Raw genomic sequence first — 20,530 nt, forward strand, 5'->3', positions numbered from 1 at the left:
TACACAAATACACAAAATCTCACAAAGCTGTATGTGGAATTTTGTGTGTGTGAAGTGTGAAAGTTGTTTGTTTGGGCTTTTTGTGGCTGTATAAGGTTCCTGCTTATTGCAGGGGCCATTTTGGGTCTAGCACAGCTGCTTTTATATTGTGGGTGAGCCAGTTGTGTTGTGTTGTGTTTTGTAGGTTAAAAAAGGGCAAAGAAGTGACATTGACTTGGCCACGCCTACCTTACCACCAAGCCACGCCCTTCCAGTCACCTTACCACCAAGTCACACCCACTAATTAAGCCACGCCCACAGAACTGGTAGCAAAAATGTTTAGATTTCACCCCTGATTAAAAGGAAGCAAGTATCAATGATTACATATGTAAAGAAATAAAATACTGCACATATGTTCAAGGCTGCATGCTTATTGTGTGTGTGTGCTTTTATGAAAAAAATACTGTAGGAAGTTAGCACCTACCCCTTTCCTAGAAGAATGAAATATTTTAGGAAATATTAAAAAGGCAGAATATTATGTTTCCCTGGATGAGAAATGGAGAAGCATGTTTTAAAGACAAAGCAACTCCCCCCCTCCTTTGTCAATGAGCCAGAGGCAGAAATCCAATCCTTTGTCAAACAAATCTACAACACAAGAGGACCCATCTAGGACAGAAACTCACCACATGGCACCTGGGAAGATTACATCAGCCAGCAAAGCTAGCTAAGACCCGCATCCCCTGGGAGTCTGACAACCAATCAGGATACTCTTTCGGGGCCCCAGGAAGTTGAAAGCCAGAGAGAGCATAAAACCTGGGAACTCAGCTTTATCTGCCCTTTTTCTGTTCAGGAACTCAATCCATGTGATCGTGTCCACCATTAAACCATCTTTCCAAGCAGTCTCCATGTTTCCAATGTCTTTTTCCCCACTTGGACCAGAACCCAGAAGGAGGATATTTCTTCCTACAATTTGGCGATCCACATGGGACTCCAAGTTAACCTAAACAATGGACGAGGCCCAGGTAAGCCTTCCTTGCTAGCAGCAGGCCCATTGAGTCTGTGGGTATGTTTTTGTGGACCTTGGCCATTTGGAACTAGGTTTTAAAGGGGTTTTAAGTGTTGAGCTCAAAGGCTGCTTGGAAAGAAAGTTAGTACCTCTAAAATTTTAATTTTAAAGCATGGAAAAGCATGGGAAATGTGTGTATGCCTGCATGTGTGTGCGAGGGCCCTTCTCCCAATCACAGCTGGATCTTGCTTCCTCTGTGCATTTCCTAGCTGCAGAAAGACCAACAGTCTGGAGAGCATGGGGGTTTTGCCAGAGCACAGGACCTTCTGTTAGGGTAGGAGGAAGTGTGTGTGTGGGATTTCACTTGGATAACAGTCTGATTCCACCTCTTTGAGCGACCTCTAGCCACCCCTCTGCCTACTGCTAGCTCCACCGAGCCGTGACTGGTAGGATAGAGAAAGCAAGGGGGGGTTGCCAAACGTGGAACTTTGTGTTTGAAGGGAATGAAAGCCGAGAGAACGCAAGGAGAAAGTGGAAAAGGGGGATAAAATAAAAGAGTAAAAGAGAGTCCCCGGTGTATTCCAGAAAGCAGCCCAGTGTATTTGTGAGTATTGAGTATTGAAGTGAGGGAGGTGCTAGTACTAGCTGTAGGGGCAGTGAGGTCCTCCCGGATCCTTTTTTTGATCCAAAAACCTAGACAAATTCCCTAAATAGGAAGGGGCCCGTACTTCATCAGGGAATCAAAGTCCTTCCCAGAACCTTTTTTCTGAAAACCGTAGGAGTGGTGCCCGGCTACAGCCAAAGTGAACCTTACATTCCAAGGACCATGGGAAGCAGTAGCTCGAGGGTGGTAGGAAATCCCCTGGAGGAATTGATTGTGGCCTGGGACGCCAGGTGGACACCAGTGTTACCTGGCATGAGCAAAAGGAAAGCTCGGAAATTGTGCAGAAAATGGGCTGTGCTAAGAGATAACACCGGGAGACAAATTTGGCTAAATAAAGGTACTTTAAAGAAAAGGGAAATGTATAAATAGGAATGTTGGGGCTTTTGTTTGTTTTATTTGTTTGATTGTCTCTCTGTCTTCTATGCAACCATGTGGAATTTTTGTTTAAGATTTGTGCCTTTCCTAATTTAACTGAGATTTATGGTGGGAATAATCAGTGTGTGTGTAAATCTCAGAGTTCTGCTTTCCTCTCTTTGTCTTCCTTGTTTTTATGTGTGTATGTCTAAGTCTTTGTGCGCCCTCAAGATAATTGTAACTGTAAAATGTATCTGATCCCTAGAGACAAGAATTTGAAATTGTTAGAGAAATAAAAAAAAAAAAGATTGAAGCAATGAAAAATGGAGGAGAGAGAGAAAAAAGAAAGAAAGAGCCTTTGCCCTGTATTTGTATGGCCAACAAGAACAGAGTAAAGAGAACTTTTCATTTTATTTCTGTTTTTTTCTCCTTCCCTCTCTGTATCTTAAAGTAACAACTCAAGTTTATGAGGAAACATTTTAAGTTCATTTACAAGAAAAAATTCAGTCTTGCACTCACTGTATGTGTTTAAATAGTTTTACCTGTTCATTTCTTTCCCGAAGTATGTGAATCCAGTTTTTTCTTTCTCATCTGTTGTGTCTCCATTTTGTTGAAACTGAATTATCTGTTCAGTAACTGCAATACTAATGTATTATGTACTATGTACATTTGTATGTACATTACATATGTAATATTTCTTCCTACAATACCATATAGGGATATTATGGTATACCCTCATTTATTTTTGTTTTCTTATTTTTACATGCATGCCTGCTTCTGGCACTTAATCTTGTTAACTTTTATTTTTCAATGATCTTGAATTGTATTTACAATTCTCATATTTCCAAGCCAATGTGATTACATACAGTACTACTGGAAAAAAAATGATTGGACTTAAAGATAATTGGCCGAGTTCATACATTACACCAGGCATTGATACATTAATGTATTTTATTAATAAAAGAATGGCCATTTCCATTAGTACTTTATTAACATTTTATTTTATTAACATTTAATGTTTGATAAGTGCGTTACAATGATCAAGTCATTCATAAGTGCAAATGGACAAGTAGGGCAAAACAAGCAAAATATTTTTATCCAGTTGAGGAAAATATTTTTGAAATACATTCTTTGGTTAAGTAGCAAATAAAACAATGCTTAGTTCTTCCACAGGTACTATATTACTGATTGTGTAATTTTACCCAGTTGAAATTATATTTTAAAATATATAAATTTTTCACCAGAGATACAGCAGATATAAAACATGGTTATTATGGACCTGTTTTGTTAGAAAGAGAGCTTAATGCCTGCTAGACTTTTGAAATATTAATATCAGAGATAATATAAATATATTAAAATACTGTACATGTTAAGTCTCTGATTCTGAATACCTCTTTTTATGACTGAATACATAATGATTTTACTTTGCCAATCAAAATCAACAAGATTAAGATCTCCATAGGAAATTTTACACGGCATCACTAAATCACAATTAGGGAAATGTTTAGCTGAAGAAAACCTCACTGAGGAGTTTAGCAGACATTTATTCTGAATTCTATATTTTAATAGATATTATAAAAACAAAATTGGAATCTCTTTAAGGTGAAAAGTTGTATGAGGATGGATGCATCCTTCAACTGAAGTGAGGGAAATGCCTCCACCACTGGTCCAAAAAGAATGGTTCTGAGAGATGGGCAGTTGCTAAATCTCTAAATTTGATAAATTAAATAAACAAATGAATAAATAAACAGTTCATTAGCAGGTGGCGTGGTGGCTCAGAGATTAAGACGCTGAGCTTGTCAGCTGGAAAGTCAGCTAGGTTCGAGACCTGAGTTCCACATGACAGTATGAGCTCCCGTCCTTGCCCCAGCTCCTGCCAACTTAATAGTTTGAAAGCATACAAATGCAAGTAGATCAATAGGTACCACTTCAGTGGGAAGGTAACAGTGCTCCAATGCTCCATGACTTCATGCTGGCCACATGACCATAAAAATGTCTTTGGACAGCACTGGTTCAATGGCCTATAAACAGATGAGCACTGCCCCCTATAGCTGACAATGACTAGCAGAGTAAAATTTGCAGACTCCTACCTTTAGTAGCTCTTTTATATTTCCTAAAGCTTGTAAAGTAGAAAGGACCCAAACTTTGCACATGGGAAGGCAAGGAAGCAAAATAGATTCTTCACACATTACAGATGTTTAAGGCCCCTATTTCTCTTTCAAAACTATTGAAACACCTCCCAAAATATTCTGGGCACAACTCACTTTGCCGTCAACAAACTACATAAATCCTGTGTTGCCCATATGCAAATGGCATGTACCTCAACAGGCATGTACCTCCAACAGGAACAGAAGGCATGTGTGTTGCTTTTATCTTGGCACTATGAAAGCCATATTTGTGTGAGATACCAGGAAATATGAAGACAACTCAGAAGATCATTTGACTGCCGGAGCCAGGGGGACCTTTGTCCAGGTTCACCTGGTTCGCCAATTGCGCCCCTTTTTGGACCGAGATGCCTTACAGTTACTCATGCCCTCATCACCTCTCGTTTGGACTACTGCAATGCACTTTACATGGGGCTGCCCTTGAGGAGCACTCGGAGACTTCAACTGGTGCAGAATGTGGCCACGTGGGTTGTCATGGGGGTACCTCAGTACTCCCATGTCATACCATTCCTTCGCGGTCTGCATTGGCTCCTGGTTGTCTTCCAAGTGCAATTCAAGATGCTGGTGATCACCTTTAAAGCCCTACGTGGCTTAGGACCAGAGTATTTGCGAGACCACCTCCTGCCACCGGTAGACTCCCATTGCCCGGTTCGCTCCCACAGAGTTGGCCTCCTCAGGGTACCTTCGGCCAGACAATGTCGACTGGTGACCCCCAGTCACCAGTCAACCCTCTGGAATACGTTACCCCTGGAGCTCCGGATAATCCCCGATCTCCGAACCTTCCGCCGGGCCTTGAAGACCTGGCTCTTCCAGCGGGTGGGCCTGGGTTGACCCTAAATTGATTTTAGCAGCTTTTTAAATTCTTAAATTTTAAATTTGAATTTGTATTCCCACGCTTAATCTTATTTATTGGATATTCTGATTTAATTTGTCTTTTAACTTTTGTATTTTCTGTTTCTTATTGTTGTGAGCCGCCCTGAGTCCTTCGGGAGAAGGATGGCATACAAATCCAATAAATAAATAAATAAATAAATAAATAAATAAATAAATAAATAAATAAATAAATAAATAAATAAATAAATAAATAAATAAATAGTTAAATCACATTAAATTTGGGGCATAAATTAATATTGTGCTATTTACAATAATTATACCATTGCTAAAGATCTGTTGCATAATGCTGTATATAAAATAATTGACAATCTTTATGCGATGTTAAAAGATTTATGCTACTCTTCCAAAAGAAATATTCTCACTTCTTGATTGTAAATCACTTATTTAATGCATGATCATGCTAGATTGTTTTTGATTGTTTTAGTGTTTGGTATGATAGACCTGAATGGAATTCTTAAGAGCAACTTGATGATGTCCTTTGTTTATCACTCTAAAAATACATGATATCACACCAAAGGCACAAAAATGCATTACTTTCAATATACAGTACTAGTGAAGCACAATCAAACCAATACATGTCATTCTGTTTTACTCTGAACAACAAGGGCATGCACATTACAATATTTTACTCTTCTTCATAAATAAGAATAAAATCTATTGATCCATCTTTTGCTTGCCATATGGCATCTTAAAATAATAATTCCAGTACAGGAAAGCCATTTGAAATTTACTATGGGGGTAAGGAATTTACAAGTTTTCATTGACCTCCTCTTGGATACAAGCAAAATAAAATGGCTAAAATATATAATTTAGAGCATTTCTAGATGTAACAACCCATTATTGTCAGTTCTGATCATCATGAACATAATGTTACAGTATAAAAAGGTGATATAAATGTAATAAATCACACTATTGGGAGGTGTAGGAGAAACATGCACACTTGAAACTGGCCTGGCTCTAAAATCAATCCCACATATTAGGTGATGCAGGGATTATAAATTATATTACAGAGATTATTTAAGAATGTCTACTCTGTTCTTTATTAACTGGTCCCAAAATAAAACAAATTATCCCTTAACTTTTAGAAAGGGATTGGTTTTTGACACTGTAACATCAGCATAAAAAGGAGAATGCCTTATTGTGGGCTAGTAATATCTTCAACTTGGCTGTGTTGAAGTTGCCACATTTAATATATATGTGAGTTTTTAGGCTGACCTAGTCTGATACCCCTTCTCTATTCAGGTCTCTGGGAATTCAATGACAAAGCTTATGCTTCAATTTTTAATTAATTGTAGTATCTCATTGTGTCCAAATGACAAGGCTACACTTCCCCGAGAGACTAGATTTGTAATGTGGGAGGACTTGCTCAGTTTTAGCTGTCTTAAATTTGTAGGCATTTGATTTAAAATCTGCTACAGTGAGGAATGCTTTTTCACAATGACACACCTGTTATGCCAGCCATGACAATTTATGACCCACTAGGATTGGAGATGCTGTTTTGTGCCTTGATTGTGTCCCATCTCAACTAGTACAGTACACAATAGTGGGCAATTCTTGAAAAAATAGAACTGCAAATTAAAAATAGAACTAGTACTGCATTATACAAACGTAGTTGATAGACTGCTGTCAAGATACCAGAATCACACAATGCCTTTAGTGAAAGATCTACATTGGTTGCCAGTGCTTTAAAGTGTTGAAATTGACCTTTAAATCCTAAACAGCTCAGGACTTTTCTCTCTAAGGTAGCACTTGGCCTGTTATTACCATGCATACTAAAAAGGAACCAGCAGGAATAGCCGTCTTGAAGATATTCCCACTGGTTTATCTTTCTGACATGCAGGAAATGGCCTTTTGTTTATTTCCCGGCCCTCGTAAGTTGTGGTTGGCCCCTACTCCCAGAATTAATATTTCTACTGATGCATATTTTATCAAGAATTTAATTGATAACAGCTTAAATTTTAGTGTTGGTTTTAAATTATCAGCTAGCTAATGTTACCATTTTTAACTTTTCTTGGTCACCTTGAGAACTCACAAATGTAAAATGGAGGGATACAAGTCAATAAATTGATCGATCGATCGATCAATCAATCAATCAAATAAATAAGTAAGTAAGTAAGTAAATAAGTAAATAAATAAAAAATAAATAAATAAATAGATTTATAAACCATTATTTAAAATTCACAGTCTATTGTTAATACTCTGTAGCTTGTTTAGACTTAAACAATAGCAGAAATACTGTATAATATTGGAAATGAAGTAAAAACTTCAGATCTCTTTTTCCTGAAGCAAGGAAGTTCTGAGAAGTAGTAAGGGTTTCATGCAATAGCTTAATATTTATGTGCAGAACAGTAACTGCCAGCTGCATTCTTAGTATATTATATGTTGGTCTGAAAATGAAGTAAAGTAAATTATCTAATCATTTCTGGAAAGTTTCAGATCTTAGTTTTTTTTTACTTTTTTCATAAAGCTATTTCTAAATTGTTCATTTAAGAGATAAATCTGTAGCTATGGAAAAATTAAATCTATAATATAAATTTAATTAAAATGCAACATATATAAAATATGTTATTAGATGTTTGATTAACAGCAGTTAAGCACATTAATATATCAATCATTATACCACTCATTACATATAGGTTTGCAATTTCTGCCTAGTTTTAGATTGTATTATTTCAATAGATCTTGTGAGATTCATATTTATAAAAATCCAAAAGTATTCAAAACATTTTAAGCAATAACTTAGTATGATCTGTCTCCAGGCTGTTTTAACATCTGCAGCTTTTTTTCTAATGTTCAGAAGTAATTCTGCTTCAGTTAAGATGGAGCCACATTCAAAACTTTGCACAAAAATATTAAATAAATACCTGATAACATAGTATATAAAACTCTTTGTTCTGAATTAAATATGAAAATGCTGAATTCTCATACTTAAAAGTTCAATTATGTTTTACTAGGAACTGCTTTGAAATATTCCTCCAAAGTAATAATTGTAATTCCTCCATACCAGTCCTGTAGCCATATATGTTCAATATTCATTTTCATAAAGAACCATTCATAATTGCGAGGCCATTTTCTCATTATGGGGTGCCTGGAAGAACAACCAAACAGCTAGAAATGATTGGCTGACATTATTTTATAGATTTGTCTATGACTTAGCAGCAGTTAAATATATTTAGAAAATACAAAAGTGAATATTAAACAGTGATTGTTTGAACTGCAAGATTCGTCAAATTCTATTGGCTAATCATTGCACAATGCCTCTTGAAAATGTATCCTTTTTGCTTTCCATTTTATTCAACTACATAGCCATACATTATGTCATGGCTTGGAAAGAATGGAGGGAAGGAACTCAAAACAATTATTCTTCTATTATAATATGGGATACATGCAAAGAGAAACTGTAGAATAAACAGAAGTAATGTATGTCACAGAGTTTTAGGAAATTCGATGTTTGGACAGTTTAATTTTGATAATCTTAAAACTGAGCTATCTCAGAGTAAGAAAAATCTATTTAATTTGGTCAGTTACTTTGTTATTTATTATTTCCTCATGCTAAAGTTGGTTATTACTCAGTTAACAGTGATATAATTAGGAGAACTGAATTTTTGACCAAAGGAATTTAAAAGAGCTTAATAATGGCTGGAATGAATTTTTGCTTTCAATTACAGGTAGTCTTTTACTTGCAATCATTCGTTTAGTGACTATTCAAAGTTACAATGATGCTGAATCATGCGATCCTTGCCTTTATGCAGCATCTCTGTAGTCACATGATTAAAATTCAGGCACTTGACAATTGGTATGTGTTTACAACGGTTGCAACATTTGGGGTCACATAATTGCCATTTGAGCTTCAAACGAGCAAAGTCAATGGGAGAAGCCAGAGTCACTTAACAATTGGGTGATTCATTTAACAACTGCAATGACCTTAACAACTTTGGCAAAAAAGGTCATAAAATTGGGTGCAATTCAGTTACAATTGCCTTGCTTAGCAACAGAAATTCTGGGCTCAATTGTGGTCATAAATTAAGGACTACCTAAACAATCTGATTAGTAAGCAATTTCTTCCAAAGACTTTCTGGTATTCAAGAAGACAGTGCTTACATTTTCCAATAATACTCCAAATGCTTATTTTATATTCTCTCCCCCTCTTCCAACCAGACACACTTCAGAGGATAACAGTAGATTCATACAGACCTAGAAAACAGAGCTTGCTTGACAGATTCCAGTTCTTCTGGAGGCACTGTAACCATATTTCCAATAAAAGTTAGCCTGGTACACTTTGGGTCATCAGGGTCAATAATTGTTTTTCTATAAACATAGACGTGTATAATAATTAATATCTTAATAAATCCAAAATAGAACCATTATTTATTTAGTAAAGTCCTATCCATAAGAAAGACATGTTTGCTTACAAATGCATTTATTTGCTTAATTGTTGGTGCTCACCTTTAATTGAGAAAAAAAAACAGTACTATAAATATTTTTATTTCAAATTCTGTATAATATTACAAATTCTTTTTGTCCAAATCTATGTAACAGTAACATTTATGTATGAAGATGGATTCAAAGCATCAGCTCAAGCTCAAATTTATTTTTCAAGTATTGTTGTTTCAGAATCCTTTGATGCAACCAGAAACTAGACATTTCCAGGCAGAAATTGATGCTGCTCCCAAAGTTTATTTTTGACTCAACTGTGGCTCATGATGAATTGGACATTTTCCAGGATTTTCTTTAGAAAAAAAAATATTGAGATGTCATTGCTTGCTTGCAGACACTTTCCCCGTGACAAAAACTTTTATCTTGCTTGTGAATTCCAAATCTAGATAGTCTGAAGTCCTTCAAAGTGAACCACTGTCTTATATAACCAGATATAAGATCCATATGTAATTAATACACTATCCAGGAATGGAGTGGAAAAGGAAGTTGTGCATGTAGAGCATTCCTAAGCAAGAAAAAGAAATGTGTGCTTTGTCATATGCTCCACTTTTGCTCTGCACTCAGTTTCTTAGGCAGGTTGCTTGTATGGTTGCCACCAATTTACTAGTTTATGAAATGAGTGCTTTGTGACCAGCCACATTCACTATAGTAGCCATTCAATGAATGGGCCCCTGTTTTGGACCATACTCTTCTTAGTCAGTAAAAATTCCAGATGATCTCCTTAATGGAAAAGACGGAAATTCCTATAAGATGGGTCCCACAGGAATGATGCATTTGTAGAGCTCTCTTCCAGGTGAAAGCTTATAGCTTTTTCCTTTCCTCCCAGTTACTTTCTATACCATTCAACAGAACAGTTTAGTAAAATTAGCAGATAGATTTACAGATAAGCAGGAAATGAATACAGAAAAAGGCTAGTGTTTTTATTATTAATACCACAATATTTTTGGTAAGGGCTGAGGACAGGTTACATTGGCAAGGAAGGGAAAAGAATATAGTTTTTTTAGAAAAGAGTTATTGTAATAATTTTTCTAACGTGCTTACCATGCAGAGATGTTTAGTTCAATAAAAACTGAACTGTCACTGCATAATGTTATTAATAGAAATTATATTCTACTTAATGTAAATTAATAGAAGTAAACTAATAGAAATAAACTGATATGCTGATACTTGAAAATATATTTATTATAAGCACAGTATATTCAGTCATCTCAAAACAAAATACTTGTATATAATAAATGGATTGTAGCTTATGAGGACATAAAGTCTTACGTAATTCCAAGTGAATCATATGCTAATAATTTTTTCATCCAACCTACTACTTCCTGTTTTTTTCACTCAACAGAAATCCCCAGTTTTTTTTTTTTATTTGATTTATATGCCGCCCTCCGGAGACTCAGGGCGGCTTACAATGTGCTCAGCAATAGCCTGCATCCTTTTGTATATTTATACAAAGTCAGCTTATTGCCCCCACAACTGGGTCCTCAATTTACCTACCTTAGAAAGGATGGAAGGCTGAGTCAACCTTGAGCCTTGGCGAGATTCGAACCTGCAGTAATTGCAGGCAGCTGGTCTTAATAACCAGCTTAATAACAGGGTGCCTTAGACCACTGTACTACCAAGGCTCTTCCATTTTAAACTACCAAGTTTAAAATGGCTGAGAGACAAGCAACCTGCTTATTAAAATATATGTCTCTGTAACAATACTGCCAGCATAAAGTCTACTGGATTAACAATTTTATCTGCTCTGTATCTTCTCATTCACAGTTGTCAAGAAAATAAAAAGAATTACATTGATTCACTACAGCAAACTTAAAGAGTGTAGCTTATCCAACAAGGTGTTTCATGATACACTTCACCTGGTATATAGCCTTTAAAAAAAACAAGAAGCTATATGTTTCAGCCAATGAACTACTATCTCTTAATTGTGGCAGATAAACATCTAATAAATACTTTCTTACAGAAACAAACAGAAACAAATTCAACTCTGCGGAGTTGAATTCTGAGCACAAGCTTTTTAATAGACCATGAATGTAATATTTCAGATTTATTTGGCAGAAACCATAACTGCTCACTTTAAATATTTCTACCATGTAGACATTAGATACAAGCAAAATTATGATCAGTAATAAGACTGGTAGTCTCATAATGAAAAAATAAAATATGATGGTGTTTTTCAGTAAATAGCATTAGCATTTAGACTTATATACTGCTTCACAGTACTTTACAGCCTTCTCTAAGCAGTTTACAGAGTCAGCATATTGCCCCCAACAATTTGGGTCCTCATTTTATCCACCTCGGAAGGATGGAAGGCTGAGTTAACCTTGAGCCTGGTGAGATTTGAACTGCCAAATTGCAGGCAGCTGGCAGTCAGCAAAGGTAGCCTGCAGTACTGCACTCTAATCACTGCACCATAGTTTGGCTATTAAAAAAGGGAATATATATTAAACAATTTTATAGGATTGGAGACATTTGATACCAATGCCCATCCCCTCATAATAATAAAATAATCTTTAAAAAATCTCCTTCCCCAAAAGATATTAAATTATCCTGAAAATTATATAAAATGTAAAGGATGTATGTTTGTGTTTTTATTTTTATAGTTATAATGTACACTGAAGACGGCATTTAATTTTATTGTACCATGTGCAATGACAATAAAGTAAACTAAACTCAACTAAAATGAGCTACAAAAGCTAAAGTGTCTTTTAATTTAACTAATTGACTTAATATTAAGAGTCTGGCCCAGCAGGAACTTTTAATTCATGGTTCTAATGTATAATTACCAATAGGTGGTCATATGTGGAATAGACCTTGAAATTATTATTTTTCTAATAGCGATCACTAGTTTCAAAGATGGCCATGATTATCTCTTGTGCTCTATATCATTTGTTCTTTTAGAAAGGCATTGTGGCAATAAGATCCAGGAAAACTACTTGCGCCTACCTTTTTTTTTGGCTATTGTCAAGTAGGTAGCTATCTCATTTCATCTCATTCTCATTACACTTTTCAGAGAGGATGGCTACAAGCAGAAAAGTAATGAGAAAGTTAATGCTTAATTGTCACCTTCGTTGGTTGTTACATCATTTGATATCCTCCCTCTTTGTGTTTTAAACATTCCTGCCTTCAGGTACTAGATATCCATTTATCATAGAAAAATTGAAATTCAATCTTGGTAAGAGAAAAGCAACTTAAGAAGGTCGTATATGAGATAGAAAACTTGTTGGTAGAGAAAGGGCTAAGCACTTCTCATGCTGACTATTTAGGGCCACATGTTTTTGAAATTGTTGTTTCCTCGAAGAAATAGCTGTTCAATCTTTAGTCTCAAACGTGGAGAACCCCAGCGTGGTTGACTGGGGAATTGCGAGTTGAAATCCACACATCATAAAGTTGCTCATGTTGAGAAAACTGGTCAATATATTGGCATGTAATTTTGTGCCTAGATAAGAGACTCCAGGTTTGAGTTCCATCTCCTGCTGACTGCATCCATTCAAAATTATTTGACAATTTTATGTAGTAAAACAGGTTTGATGTTATCTTCTCCCAGAAAATGTTTTTTGACTTCTCAGTCTTGCTTTCTGCCCTGAAATGCTCCCTCATCCAACCATTAACCAGATGTGATGCTCCTTAGTTTCCAAGAAAAGCTAAGTGCTGCCACCTGCTGAGGTAAATATGTTAATAGACCTACAAACTGTTTTCCTATTACATTTCCCCTTCTCTCCCTATCAAGATGCATAGTACCTAAAATAAGAGTTTGTTAAAATAAAACAAATCCTATAGGACTTTCCTATCCCTTAGAGCAGTGGGCCCCAACCTTTCAAGTTAAGATTTTGTTAAAATAATAAAAAAAAATCCTATAGGACTTTCCTATCCTTTAGAGCAGTGATCCCCAGCCTTTCAGGCTCTGTGGACTGGTGGTGGGGGGGGGGGAGGGGATGATTTCGTGCAGTGGTGAGATTAAGCATTTTTTACTACTGGTTTTGTGGGCATGGCTTGGTGGGCATGGCAGGAGAAAATCTCCATTTTCTCCCCGCTCCAGGGGAAGGCTACTCTAAAATCCGCATTTCCTCCCGATCAGCTGGGACTTGGGAGGCAGAGGGGGCGGGGCCAGTCAGAGGTGGTATTTACAGGTTCTCCGAACTAGTCAAACTTTCCACTACCGGTTCTCCAGAACTGGTCAGAACCTGCTGAATACCACCTCTGGTTTCATGTCCGTGCCCGCCACTTACACAAATGGAGCTTTGTGTCTTGCCTGCTTGCTTGCCACTTCCGTGGCCCAGTTCCCAATGGATATAGGGTCATGGACCTGGGGTTATGCACCCCCACCTTAGAGTACAAATACAATAAAATTAAACAGTCCAACATTCTGTCATAACTCCAAACATCAACCATCTGAGGTAGCAAAATGTTTTTTCAGCTTTCTGAACTCTCTGTACTATTGTATTAGTTATAGAACTGTGCATCATTGGTAATATAGATCAGTCTAAGGCAGTATTTTGAACTTCAAACTCAGCAACTGTCAGTTGTTTAAATGGGTCAAAATGGAACCCACTAGTCCTATATATTAGACTATCATCCTTTTGCTCAGATCACAATTCTTGTATCCTGCTTGGTACAATTTGCTTAAAATTTGCAAATTCATCTGCTATATCTTCATATCAGAAACTCAAGAAAAAGTAAATGACTTCATTTAAGAAGTCAACTTTGTACTTGGCAAAGATGTAGTTTTCTGTGGTAGTAAATATATGAATCTGCAAAACTAAGTAATTGAATAAGTGGACTGCAGATAATTATGTAGCAAAGTTATTTCTAAAGCTACTGAATTGGGGAAAAATTATATTGCCATTTGCTTCTCTTTTGGAAAATATAGCTATGATTTGCTATTCTAGATACACAACTAAATCAGAGATTTTCTGATCTTATTTCTTTCACATTTTTGGATTAAATTTTGGAGTTGATGGAGTTCAAGCAACCACTTTCAACAGTGCCGAAAGGTTATGCATGCAACTCGCAAAGCAAATGAAGAGTAACAACACATTTATTGTGCTGAATTGCTATCTAGTAAGAGTTAACTGTTGAAGTTCTGAAAAAGAGTCACTTTCATCTAGTGATTAAGGCACCAGGTTAGAAAGCAGGAGACTGTGAATTCTAGTCCCACTTTAGCCAGGAAAGTCAGCTGGATGACTTTGGGCCAGTCACTCTCTCTTAGCCCAATCCACCTCACAGGGTTGTTGTGTGGGTAAAATAGGAGGAGAAAAGTGTGTTGGATACATTCACTGCCTTTAGTTATTTATAAAAATAATAAAGGTGAGATACAAAGAAATAAATATTATTATGCAGTAAAAGTTACCAAAATTATTGTACCTGCAAAAATCTCCTTCTGCTTCAGGTAATGTCAATGAAGCAATTGAATTTTTCACCAGATCAGCTACAGTTTTATCCTTTGGAGTCATGTAAAAGTAAGGAATCCCGGTGCTGTTGTCTGAGGGGCCATCACTGATAGATAAACAAGTCCCAAATGGTGCCCCCTGGATCTGAAAAAATTCAAATGATTAGCTCTTATAAAGCACCTTTGATACAAATATTTTGAAGCAAGTTTAAAGTCTAGATATCGTTATTATTTATTCTGAACTTTACTAGATATCAGAAGTGATTTGCAATTTATCATATTTAATCTGAAATACTAAGAAAGAAAAAGTATCTATTGAAGAGAACAGGAGTTTTATTCTGTTACTCATAGATTATTATTTTTTTTACTTTTTCTTCGATGTTTCGGATTAAAATGGGTATTTTTATCACACACTGTTTAGAAACTAATAAAAAGGAATAGTTGTAGTGCAGAAGCAAATAAATTACTGCATACTGCATACCTTCCTAGTATTCCTGGTGCTGAGCCTTGGTGGTGCAGCACACTAAAGTGCTGTTAAGTAACACCAGCTGCCTGCAATTACTGCAAATTCAAATCTCACCAGGCTCAAGGTTGACTCAGCCTTCCATCCTTTTGAGGTAGGTAAAATGAGGACCTGGATTGTGGGGGCAATAAACTGACTTTGTATAAAAAAGAACACCGCTTGGGGGGGCCGAAAGCCCTACTAAGCAGGTATATACAAAAGTCTAGAAGGTTATTGCTTAATGCATTGTAAGCCGCCCTGAGTCTCCGGAGAAGAGCGGCATATAAATTGAACCAATAAATAAATAAATAAATAAATAAATAAATAAATAAATAAATAAATAAATAAATAAATAAATAAATAAATAAATAAATAAATAAATAAATAAATATTTATGATAATTTATAAAGTCATATTGTTTTGGGAGCAATAATTCTATGCAGAGAGCTAAATATTTTTAACAGAATTCCGAGCAATTTAGGGAAACTATATTTTTATTTATTCACAAAAGCCAATTACTTTTATTTATGAGTATTATACCCCATTTATTCATTGCAAGTTGAATAAAGCAGAATGGCACAAAAGTAATTAAAATCAAATAACAATGTTTTAAACAACAGTATAAAGGCAGGTACAGATACAAATGCCTTATGTATGTCGTATATGAAGAGCTACTTATAACAAGATCTGAAAGTAATATTTTACCTTGATCTTTAAATATGAATGGCAAAATATTTAATGCAAGAATTCTTTTAATGTAACTTTTCAAGATGAAACATTCCCTTGAATTGAGCTTGATCTTTGTTGTATGTATGCATATCTCTAAGAACAGTTTTTCCCCCTTTGGTGGTGGGCTAACAATAGAGTAGTAGTGGATTATATTATTTTTTGGAATTTCCAGTTTAGCCTACATCCCTGAGATTTACTGGTGATCCACCAATCAAATATTAATTACTATAGATGCAGTCTTACTTCACCTTCTGAGTTAGCCATCTGCTGTGACTTCAAAGTAATACTTGATAGAAAGAAAATCAAATTAGGATTTATTTTGGCATATATAAAGGTGTGTGGTAAGAATGTTAATAGTCAGCTATAGTAGCTTCCAGTTCTGCATGAATTTTAACAATATTGTTGTAAATAACGAAGTTATTAATTAGGGTAGTGCAGCACTTCAGTTTAGCTTACAAAGTGTTTCAGAGAATAGGGAGGTAATATCACATCATGTTATTTTTTTTTCTGGATTGCAAATTGCAATATGGGGTAACTTTGAAGCAGTGCACAGTGCTTACTAATGAATTTAAAATTTGAGGGCAAAGTAAATTGCTTATGAATCACAAACAAAATGCTGACTTGAGCTGTGACCAGGAGAAATCCTAACTTTTTCTTTTCTCCTTTGAAGCATAATCCCTATTTTTCCTTGGGCTGTATCCAAAAATGTTGCTATACTTCTCTTACTTTCAAAGAGAGTTTGCTCTGGGACAAATCAGACAGCATTTTAAATAAACATTGGACTTGTTTGGTCCTGTGGGGATAATTGTGAATTACAGCATGTTCTTTGGCTTTTGACTTATATGTTATAAAAGGCATACACAACAGGCATGTTCATAACACAGTCCTATTAAAAATATTGCAAGGACAGAAGCAACAACAATTAAAACTTCATCATTCAAGCATGAAATTTATAGGGCTGAATTATAAGCTTCCATTGGGCAAAAGAGAAAATGTTATCAATTACTTTTGTTAGCAAGCAGACCTCCCCAATCAAACATTTCCTCACTACCCTAGATTACAATTTCTATCATTCAGAGGCAGAGTGCTATCAAGGAATGAAAAGGACTATCCTGCCTGGCTTTTCATGATCAGGTCAGGTGAGCTGGTTGGTGACACCTGCTCAGATACCTACATGGAATAAATTAGATTACAGGTTGTTGTGGCTGTTATATCTGTAGCAAATTATACTTTGCTTAATTTCTTTAGATCCTCAAAACATGTAATTTCTTATTTTCTTTTTAAGTTAAAATTCATCCAGGTCATCTCATTCATAGCGTTAATTTCTGTGAGCCAATTTATGAATCATATATTTTATATCGCATTATTAAAATAGTTAAATAGGAGGTAGATGGCACAACTGATAAATGACTTCATAACCAGTTGATTGACCCTATCCAGAGAATACTCATAAATGATTCTGTGTCAATTTGCAGAACAGTATCAAATAAATGCTATTCAACATTTTAATTAATGACCTGGGTGAAGCAATTGAGGGGACAATTATCTGCTATGCAGATGTTCCCAAACTAAGAGGCTTAATACTTTGGAAGAGATGGAGAAAATTCTAAGTGATGTACGTAGCCTTGATATTTCTCATGGAAAGCCAGTATATGAAAAGGTATATTTATAAATTTAAAGTAGGATAAGATAAAGATTAGAATTATATGGACAAGAGATAAATTCCTTGTATGTCCAATCACACTTGGCCAATAAAGAATTCTATTCTATATGAATTTCAGGTATGCCCAATGTAAAAATGAAGTGCATATTTTAAAAAATGACATATATTGGAAACTGAAGTCACAATTGACTCTTCTTTCACAATTCAATTACAGGAAGCATCTTGAACATCATGGAGATGTGATATTTGATTTCAGAATTAAATGTGTAACTTTATTGAAATGCTATAGGTATATCATTGGATTTTGTGCATTCCAGTCAAGTTTTCACTCCTGCAGATTTCTTAAGAAGATTTCAGGAGTGGTTTACCATTGGTTTCTTCCTAGGGCTGAAAAAAAGAGTGACTGGTCCAACATCACTGAGATGCCTTTACACCTGAGCTGGGACAAGAATTCCTAGTCTTTGGGTCTCTAACCTGGTGCCTTATAACCACTACAACAAACTGAATCTCATTGTTGAAATAATCATGTATAAAAGGCTCTTCTGGAAAGTTCTTACATACAGTATGCCTAGACTCCAAGTTATAAGAAGAGTAAACATGCAAACACACATTTCATTGTTGGAGTAGCAATTCTTAAAAGTGCATTTAAATTATTTCAAACTTGGCTTTTCTTTTCCCATTTATCACAGCCAGTTTGAAATTACTACATTACAAGCATCTTCTGGCACCATTGTTAGTGAATTGGAATTATCAGGATTCTTTAAGTAATGAGGGGAAAATACATTTCAATGTTAGTGTTGGACTAGTAAATTTTAAGTAAAGTACAATACATAAATGAAAACTTCATGCAATTGTTAATAATTCGGTCCCTATATTTAAATTGTAAAAAAACAAAGACCAAATTTGAATCTGTCTATTACAATTGCAACAATTATCCGACATTATTGGAGATTGGACACATTTTTCTTCTGATTGATTGGTTTCGGATTTTTCCCCCTCTTTGTATCCAGGTTGCAGGTGTCGCTAAAGAGGCAAAATCGTCCTCCTGTTTTTCAGGGCTGGGGAAGGAAGCCCATTAAACCACCTCATTCAAGCCACTATTCAACTGTGGTGGATTTGTCCCCAAATGACAACCGCGTGGCTCCATAGAGCCAGTGCGTGGCCGGACAGACCTGAATGGCAGCAACTAGGCTGGAAAAGAGGACCACAGCAGCGCTGTTGCAGAGGAGCGCTCGGAGGGAGAAAACGCAAACGCTCCTTTCCCGGCTGCTACCAGACAGGTTTACGGTGGTGGTACCTTTTCTTGAGTTGATATCGTGGCCAAGAAGCCCCAGCCGTGGCGATGCATCAGGAACCGGGCCGTTCTGGCTGCTTGCTCCAGAGGAAGCGCTGGGCTGTCTGCTCCTTTGGAGCTCTCCTTCCGGTAAGAAAACATCCGCGACGGCGAAGAGATTTGCTTCGATCTCCCCGTTCCCGGCCGGGTTCGCATTTCCTCTTCTTCTTTGTACACCGAGGCCGGGTAGCTCTGCTTCCAAATGCTGCTGGTGTCTTCAAGGAGGGCGGGGAGAGCCTCTTCGTTGGAGGAGCTGTCCAGCTCTTCTTCCACCTCGTTGGGCACCGACCAGGAGACCGAATTCACGATCACGTACCCGCAAGCCGGAGCCAGGGCCAAGCTGCCCCAGAGGGCCCAGGAAAGCCAGGAGACGCATAGAGCTCTTCCCCGCAATTTGATCTCCGAGCAGGACCCGGGCATTTTGGGCCAAGACGCTGAGCTTGGCAATTGAGCGCAAAGATGCCGGAAGGTTTTGGCTGTGGGAGCGGCGCCGCCCTGTGGCCAACACTCGCCGAACTCCGAGCCCGTGACGACGGTTTCTTTTCGTCTGCCTGCCTGCTTGCCTCCGCTGCGTTTTCGTTTCCTTGGTTCAACGTTACCCTTTGGTTAAGGAGCCTTGTGGCGTAATCAGTAATAATTTCCCCCTGATATTATCAGGACATCGGCAGTGTGATAGATTTCAAAAAAGGTTTGCCACGAAAAATAAATTTAAAAAACACATGAACAACATACCTAATATAGGTATTTTTTAATTGATTATGTGCAGTCAAGAGGGTGTCCAGGCTTACCGACCACATGATCCTCCCCGAATAATATATGGAGTTAGCGCATATAAAGAGTAGGTGGTGTAAATATCGGATTTTCTCTGGACTCTTTCTTCTGTTTGAGGAGAAGCATGAAGGTGTACCTCCCTTGTGGTGATGCAGAATCCAAAGGAGGTGTAAAGAACCTTCTACGGATAGTCTTAGTTAATGACCGTTTATTCAGTGACTGTTTGAAGTTATGACAGTTCTGAACAGGAACTGTTCCTCAAAATTGTGACTGTTGCAGCATTCAGCGATCACACGACCATCATTTGCACTTTCTTTACTAACTGCCTACAAACAATGTCAATGGAGTTGTACATGGCACTCACGTGATGTCACGCCTAATGACTGCACAGGATTCGGCCAACAATGGCAACTGGACTGCTGGAATTGCTACCACAAGTCAGCTCCATCACATGAAGGCACACCTTATAGCCTTGTCACTTAATTTCTGGTCCAGTCATTTTAAACCAAGGGGCAATATATGATTACATTCTTACAATAAATCCACCTTTCCTAAAATTTCATTGTTCATTTATGTTCACTTTGGTGTTTTAATTTTTAAGGGAGGAGTATACGTTAGGATTAAACTAAAGGAGGTACAATGGCAAA

The 20,530-nt window shown here is 36.7% G+C and overlaps 1 protein-coding gene across 1 annotated transcript; it reads right to left on the reverse strand.

The window, feature by feature from the left end:
• Positions 1-2,940: 2,940 nt before the first annotated feature.
• CREG2 (cellular repressor of E1A stimulated genes 2) lies at positions 2,941-19,985 on the reverse strand. The gene is made up of 4 exons (XM_087895351.1): positions 19,077-19,985; positions 14,861-15,030; positions 9,257-9,370; positions 2,941-8,150 (listed from the first exon to the last, which is right to left on the reverse strand). Exons 1-4 carry the CDS (start codon positions 19,530-19,532, stop codon positions 8,003-8,005), a joined length of 888 nt encoding a protein of 295 aa, XP_087751477.1. The 5' UTR covers positions 19,533-19,985; the 3' UTR covers positions 2,941-8,002.
• Positions 19,986-20,530: the final 545 nt, after the last annotated feature.

The sequence above is a fragment of the Pantherophis guttatus genome, chromosome 5, assembly GCF_059756535.1.
Source record: "Pantherophis guttatus breed Tessera chromosome 5, ASM5975653v1, whole genome shotgun sequence".
Taxonomy (NCBI): domain Eukaryota; kingdom Metazoa; phylum Chordata; class Lepidosauria; order Squamata; family Colubridae; genus Pantherophis; species Pantherophis guttatus.